General features: G+C 41.5%; 1 protein-coding gene across 3 annotated transcripts; it reads right to left on the bottom strand.

Annotated features, from left to right (window-relative positions):
• Nucleotides 1-393: 393 nt before the first annotated feature.
• On the bottom strand, nt 394-6,636 carry opn3 (opsin 3). Of its 3 annotated transcripts, none has more exons than XM_076975435.1 (4): nt 6,028-6,633; nt 3,545-3,864; nt 1,880-2,131; nt 394-882 (listed from the first exon to the last, which is right to left on the bottom strand). In XM_076975435.1, the coding sequence occupies exons 1-4, from the start codon at nt 6,344-6,346 to the stop codon at nt 670-672; spliced, it is 1,104 nt and encodes a 367-aa protein (XP_076831550.1). In that variant the 5' UTR covers nt 6,347-6,633; the 3' UTR covers nt 394-669. The 3 variants fall into 3 exon arrangements, with proteins under 3 accessions (XP_076831550.1, XP_076831549.1, XP_076831551.1); XM_076975434.1 differs by having other exon boundaries at nt 394-933; nt 6,028-6,629; XM_076975436.1 differs by lacking the exon at nt 394-882 and adding an exon at nt 973-1,675 and having other exon boundaries at nt 6,028-6,636.
• Nucleotides 6,637-7,869: the final 1,233 nt, after the last annotated feature.

The raw sequence follows: 7,869 nt of genomic DNA, 5'->3' as shown, positions 1-7,869 counted from the left end.
TAACTTATATTTCCTAATTTCCTATTATTTACCAATATGATACGTGTGAATGATTGAGGCTTTTATAAAGATAATCATTTTAGGGAAATAGTATATATATATAAGCTATTGTATTATATAACACTTAACATTTGTCAATGGACTCTTCTGAAGTTCTGCACATCAAAAGGGTCCTTATATAGGAAGGGCTTTAGTGTATTATCTTATATAGGAAGGGCTTTAGTGTATTATCTTATATAGGAAGGGCTTTAGTGTATTATCTTATATAGGAAGGGCTTTAGTGTATTATCTTATATAGGAAGGGCTTTAGTGTATTATCTTTATGCTGCTTTGTTTTCACCAAATAAATAATAAAATTAGTATTGTAGTTTTATAAATAAAGAAATAAAAAAGGACCATATATAATTACTTTATTTAAATCAATAAGTAATGCAGTTTCCACACAAAATTTGTAAAAATCAAACAAAAAATGCTGCTGTACAAATGGTTTTGAATAAAAACACAATCATTGGGTGTGACCAGTGGGCTTTTGCAGTAGTTCAAGACCATTCAGTTCAAACTGATGTGTTTGACTTCACAAAAAGATCTCCACAGCAGAGAAGAACTTCAGAGAAGATGTTTCTTCTGCATGGCAGCGGACGCCCTTGGGTGTCACCAACCATGCCACTGTCAGAGGGGTCGGACCTGGATGATGTTGATTTCTGGTGTGGGGTTACATTTACTGACATCCTGATTGTCTGTGTCATTGCTGGTGATGATGAAGACGATAGAGGAAGAGCTGAAGGTCACCCTCTTCTTGGGCCGGTTGTCGCGGCTCTGTGACATCACAATGGGGCGTATGGGCTGGTCGCTGCAGGTCAGAGGGCGGTCCTTAATGCTACGCTGCAGGTGGCCCGGACGAGAACACAACAGCTGCATCATGCAACGTCGAAACTAACCAGTGCACACACCACATACACACACACACACACACACACACACACACACACACACACACACACACACACACACACACACACACACACGTGCAGACAGAAGCGCCAATTAAGCAAAGGAAGACACACTGTCCTATGCACCTTCATCAAGCTAACCATGGACAGGGTTGTTTAATCAACCATTCTTAAACCCCTTCTTTGCCAATACTTTCTGAATTTCTCAATTGGTGTTTGCAACTGGGGCTGTTGGAAAGAGTAACTGCTAAAGGTTGCTCTGCACATCTCAGATAGGAAAGAAAAAAAATAACCTTTTCTTTATGAGTCACAACACAAGATAACACTTTGTTTTGATCTGCTGTTTGAAGGCTCCCTGGGAAGTTTCATGGGTACCTGACACCTTGAAAATCTGGCCTTTCCATTTCTGTTTGATGTTTGTTTTGACCTGCCACGAGTGGGTTTTGTGTAGGCATTGCAGTCTTCACATTTTGATTTGTAGTTTTTGAGGCACAATTATAAATGTCCACAATCCACTTTTATTAGAAACAGCTCATAGGTCCACAGTAAGACACTAGAGCACACTTGTTGCCTTCCACAATTTGTGTTATTCATCCTCCAAACTCTTCATCATGGCTCATCATTGATCACAAGGCTGGTGTGTCAGTGACACCCACATCTGAAAACTCCAGCAACTCTGCTGTATCCAGTACGGTCAGCATGCAGGTGTTGAAGATGATCAGAACCTGACCAATAATGAATGGGATGAATGGTTGGCTGATGCGCCGTGCATGACAACAGATTCACAGATGTGTCATAAAACGGGGTGTGTACCTAATAACTCACGAATGTAATAGATGCATGGTAGGTGGTTCTAATAAAGTTAGTGTAGAGTGCTGTGTTGTTAAACCCATCCCCCACGTGATGGGAACCTGGAGGGTAGCACTCACCTTCCTGCTCATGAGGGCATATATAACCGGGTTGTACATCATGCTGGACTTGGCGAAGAAGGATGAGATGATGGCCGCAGCAGGGGAGACCACTTTCCGCTTTCCGAAAGCCTCCAGCATGGAGACCACTGTGTAAGGTGTCCAGCACAGCAGGTAGCAGAGGATCATTAGCAGGAACATGGCCGCCACCTTCTTCTCATAGCGCAGGGCTTTAATGATCTGCATTGTCTGGAGGTCTTCAATGGAGCGCAGCTTCAACAGTGGAGTTAGCAAAGCAAGTAAAGGTTTTGAAATTACACTGCCAGATTTGCACATTAAATGAAGCAACATTTCCTTGTACATCTAACACTGCTATAGGTTTCCTAAGTCTATATTTAAATCTGTTTTAAAATTTAGTTATAAATTGTATATTCACCCTGAAGAATAAAGTAATGGTAAAGTCCACACTAATAAGGGCACAGAAGTGTGAAAAAGAGAAGACCTGAGAAGACCTTTTTCAATTAAGTCTTTCTGTTTCATGAACTGCAGTCAACATCACATCAGGTGAAAATTAGATGCATGGAGCTAATCACCACAGAGACCTACATACCATGTGATGGGACAGTTGTGGGCAATGAACTAGGTCACCAGTAGGGGGCATGGTGCTACTACTGTGAAGAATAGGTCAAAGTGTAATGGTGATCTTGCACCTATTTGCACTGGCCATGGAGTACAGGCGTGTACAATCAAAGTGGTTTTAATTCTAGTGATGCAGTAAAGAGTTCATGGGTTGCATGCACATAGTTTTGCCTTCCGTTCAGGAGGACGTTCATGGAAATACAGCACTGCTGCCACTCCCTCCTAACATCACGTCTGGCCGTGGTGCACACATGACGTGTTCCATTACTATCAAGACTTTCTAAAAGTGCACTCAAAGCAAAAGTGTTAGTGCACTTTTTAAAAAATGCTACTCTGACACTATGGGCAAGAGAGCCATAAATCAGAGCAAGTGAAGTAGTGAAGAGAGTGGTGAATTAGAGGAGCACACCTGTGGTCCAGGAGTGTTCTGTGCAGTTGCATGTGTAGGTTAAAGGCAGTTCATGTCTGTGTGGGTGGGTGGGTGTGTTTAGGAAAGCGGTCTCCACTGAGTTCACACAAGCTGGTACTGAGTTCAGACTTAGCAGAAGTAATGACTTGCTTCCTATGAGCCATGAATAATTTACAAACAGCTGACCAAAACAGCTGGTCAAAACAGCTTGCTTTAGCCTACCGGTGTGCACTTGTTTATGCTTATCTGGGCTATTTTGAGTACTCATAAATGAAATCCGATAGTACCGATAAAAGCAGTTATCAGACAAAGTTATGGGGTTGCGATGACAGGAAGTGCAGATTAGTCATAGACATCATCATTGCTTACACCAGACATTTCCAGGCAATATGCTTCTAGCTACAGGACAATGTTCCAATGATAATCCTCATAAAGATGCAAAGTGAATTAGAATGGCAGTACAGTGTGATTAAACGTGACATTACAAAAATGGGTAAATGGTTGAGCATTGGAAAAGGCAAAAGTGCAGGCAAAGGCAAAATAATCTTATTATAACTTTGATGGGGCTAAATGTGTGGGGTATGAGCTATAGAAACAGGCAAAAAGTAGGGCAATAAAACCCTTGAGCTTTATCTCACCATGTGTACTGCGTACAAAATATTCCCATAGCAGTAAGCCATGATCCCTGTAGGGACAAAGAAGCAGCCAAGGAGGAAGAAGATGATGAAGGAGGCATCGTTGGGGTCTTTAGATGCCCAGTCCAGGGAACAGCCCAGTTGGTGGATCTCAAGGGTGTACCTGTTCCAGCCGAGCAGCGGAGCCCCAACCCAGGCCAGCGAGTAGAGCCAGATGTGCGTGATGGCACGCCAAGCCCAGGGAAAGTCCACAACCTTGGCGTGCACCACTCGAATGTAGCGCTCATATGCCAGGGAAGCAAGTGTCATGATGGACACAATACCTACGCATGACAGAGAAGACAAGGTGGATGGCATTGAGAAACGTGTTGCATGTTTAACAAGATGCATGTATAAAGTTTTCAGTCCCCAATGCCGGGACATATAATACTGAAAGTAAATTAAAAAGACTAGAATTCTCGATTGGGATCAAGTGATGCCATATTTACTAGTCCCACTGCTTGCCGAGATAATAAACACCTGCCACCCATTAACATAATGGATACCCTTATTTAGAGCAGACAAGGGTGTCTCTGTCTCTGTGTCTCTTACGTTCTCCCTGTTCTTATCACCATGGTCTTCTCAGTTGTTTTCAATGCAGCTGCACTGTCAAACAAAATAAAAAATCCAACTAATAAGCACAACCAGCACTTGCTGGTGTTGCCAGATATTTGTCCTGAAGAGCAGAGACAGAACCTCCTCGCGAGTACCTGAGCCGTCCCGGGCCCGTTAACCCTTGACCTGCTGTGGCTGCTTTCCCCGTTCTCTCACCCCCCAGTGTTGGCTTATTCCACACAAGTGACTGTTGTGCCATTTTGTGTGGACAGGTGTGAAGCTAATGTTTATTGTGCACGGGAATGCATCTTGTAGTCCATGGAGGACACCACTACACACTTCATTCTGTTTTTGTATCAGTATCCAGAATACACAAATTAAATGACAACACCACATCTTCGTACACTGAAAAAAATAAAGCATTGGCTCAATGTAATAAAATTGAATTAATCAATCACACAATTTTTTTTTCATTGACTCAATCCAAAAAACTTAATTCATGACTAAATGAATTTAGTTTTTTGGATTGATTCAATGAAAAAAAATTCATGTGATTGATTCATTCAATTTTATTACATTGAGCCAATGCTTTATTTTTTTCAGTGTATATGGATGGATAACAGTAAAATTGTTTACTATTGTATTATAACTGCTGTGTTCATATAACAGTTTTACCATAATCGTGCTATTGTTGTAGTACTCTAACATCGAACAGATGTATGTTAAAGTTGAGTTTGAGCAGTACAGAATATTTCATCAGTCCTCAGCATTAATGAATGTTTATAAACGTACCTGTCTGTGCTGACAACAGAGCAACTTTTAATACTCCTTACTATATTGATTGTGCTTTATAATGCCATGTTGGCTGTACTGAAAGTCATTGTTTCCATTATGGAATCAAGCACTGGGTTTGTTTCAAGCGCTGCCTAATTTTGATACTACCTGTTTCATATACTACTCAGACAAAAAAAAATAACCTCTCTGTAGCCTTATTACAATGAGAAACTGAGATGATAGTTATTGGTTAGTCGTGAACTGTTATTGGTTGTATGGCATAGTCACAAAGGAATGATAAAATGGGAGGATTGCTGTCACTGAAAGACACACAGTAACCTTATCAAAGGTCAGAGCGCGTATGTCACTGTCGCTTTCAATCATCAGAAGCCCCTTCTCTGTAAACTCTGGAATATTTGTTTCATATCCAAATTGTATTAGGCCTACTACAGAATAAAATTGGTTTAAATTCCAAAAGACACACAAGCACGTCTTTGTTAGGGGTGATTTATCATTCCAGAAAACAAGAGCGAGATCTATCGGAAACATTTAATTAAAAGTAGCCTATTGTATTTAATATTCTTAGTACCTTTCAGTTATTCTGAACAGTGTCACTGCAAATTCTACAAACGTAGGAATGGACCTACATTTAATGGACGCTGTATAATGTCGTTTTGAGAAACAATGTGTCAATCTGGACTAGAGAAGCCGATTGCGAGCCTTGCTAAGCGCACTCGGCAGTGGCGGATGGCGTTACGCGCGCATTAAGTTCGGTGCGCACCGATGAAGCGTCAACAAGAAGCAAGAGGCAAGAAGCCAAGTATCACGCACTTCCATCAATGTGTGTTAACCTAATATCTGATGCGGCTTTAAATTTCAATTAAATATAGTGCGCAACCAAAGACAGATACATTGCACTGCTACTGTTTAAGCAATCAGCCAAATGACACTAGGGCCGTTAAACATTGCGCCCAACCATGCCACGCAATGATTCTGAAAACATAAAATAAAACAACACGATTTTTTGACAGAGAATGATGTACTAACTTCACAAAACACCCCACATTAACAGTTTTAGATAACACTTAAGTCGCGTGTTAGTAAAACAGAGAACTGACCAAATAAACTGTTGCTGAATCCGTCCCAAACACATGTTGCGGTGTTCCAAACCCATTCCTGCTTAACGCACGAGACCAAGGTGAAGCCGGTCCCAATAACGGACACGAGCAGGTCACTGGCGCTTATGTTTAAAAGCAGCAAATTAGTGGGCGTGCGCAGTCTCTTAAATTTATAGCAAAGTATAACCACGACAACATTGTTGCAAAAACCCAACACCCCTATCGTTCCGATGGTAAAGGCGAGAAGTTTGTACGTCCCAGTGGCGAAAATATAATGCTCCGCGTTTGTCTGCGTCCGACTTTCATTAAAAGAATTCATTGCGCGAGCTTAACTTGCAGCATCCTGATGAGCCTGAGCGCGCGGACGGCGCGCGGACCGGGGCTTCGTTCGTGGTGACGGCGCGCGGGTATTTGGCGCGCGCTGCTCTTCCATTTACGTCTTCTCCTCGATCCCTGTTGTACACGCGAGCGCCTATAGGGGAAATTAGGGCAATTGAGCACAGGGTGGTGGGATTTTAGTTCAGAGTGTCATAGAAATGATTGATTCAGTCGTCATTCGTCACGTGGAGTTATTGGCTGCTCGTCACCGCTGTGTAGTGGGTGAGTCGGAGTTGCCCGCTGACAAACACGAACCAGCCTGCAGCTCACTTCACTCATCTGGCACGCAGGCTGAGACGCTGCTGATAACGCGCTCTGTTAATGTGTGTCCAGCCCTCTGGTCCTCCCAGAGCGGCATGTACTTAACGATATAAAGTAACTCATCACGGATACACACCAGCCTCGTTTTCTGTTACATTTTCTATGAGAGATGAGGCTATATGTTTTCACTGATGAAGATTAACAACGTGGTATTTCTTTACCACAGCAACGTAAAATGTACCTAGGCTATATAATGTAGTCTATATAAATCTATTTATACTTGAATTGTCATCTAGAATTAAAACAAAATCTGGAAATTTGTATATATTTTTAATTTTGAATAGGCTGTAAATATGAGTTTATGATGTCAAGAAAAATTTTAGGAATAGTTGACAATGACTGTGACCATACTCCTGAAACTCAAATGAAACTTAACTCCAGACAGCTGTTTGCTATGTCACTACAAAGACGTTTCATTGCTGTTATTCCTGCCTTATCTCCGTTGTGGTACTTCCTTCTTAACGATCACGTAATTGGTTTGGCTTGATGTTTGCTGCCGGGTTCGTGATTGTAAAGCTTTGATCACGACGTCTCTTGGAAATGGGCCAATAAAAACCATCTGGGAAACAACACAGTAGAAAACACAACATCACGATCATTTACAGTGTTAACTTTAACGACGTTTCCTAAAAGACATGCGACCGTGATGAAATTATCCGATAACTGCAGAAAATCTGATTTTGTCAGTAATCTGACCAATGTGCGTTTACATGCACTTGAGTATTCCGATAATGGAAAACTCTGGGTTTACATGAGTCAGACAATAATCAAATTTCTACTCTGAAACCAGCCAGTAATATGACAGAATAATGTGATGTAAACTCCAAACTTCTAAAACAGAAAAATCCAAAATAAATAAAATAAAATAAAATAAAAATATTGATAAGGGAATATGAGCAGTGTTAAATCATATTACTAAAATTATATCCAACAGTCAGGCTGCTGCGCATATATTTTTATTTGGGTTGGGGGCAGGGCGGGGCGGGGCGGGGCGGCAGTAGTGGTTGAGGTGAGGATTGATGGGACACAGAAAGAGTGAATCTCTCACTCATGTTCGCTTTCCAGCCTGTTATATTAATCAAAAGTGTGGTTGCCTGCCTGTGCAGAACCCAGAGTACCTTCAGATAGTATCTTTCCCTAGCA

The sequence above is a fragment of the Brachyhypopomus gauderio genome, chromosome 15, assembly GCF_052324685.1.
Source record: "Brachyhypopomus gauderio isolate BG-103 chromosome 15, BGAUD_0.2, whole genome shotgun sequence".
NCBI classification, from domain to species: domain Eukaryota; kingdom Metazoa; phylum Chordata; class Actinopteri; order Gymnotiformes; family Hypopomidae; genus Brachyhypopomus; species Brachyhypopomus gauderio.
This window is presented reverse-complemented; position numbering and strand designations above follow the sequence as displayed.

Excerpts from the sequence above, each read along its gene's own strand:
- opn3 (XM_076975434.1), bottom strand. The coding sequence starts at position 6,346 with ATGAATTCTTTTAATGAAAGTCGGACGCAGACAAACGCGGAGCATTAT. Across the intron at positions 3,865-6,027 it reads ATTCAGCAACAGTTTATTTG|GTATTGTGTCCATCATGACA; the intron begins GTCAGTTCTCTG and ends TGTCATGCGTAG. Across the intron at positions 934-1,879 it reads ATGCCCTCATGAGCAGGAAG|TTTCGACGTTGCATGATGCA; the intron begins GTGAGTGCTACC and ends TGCACTGGTTAG.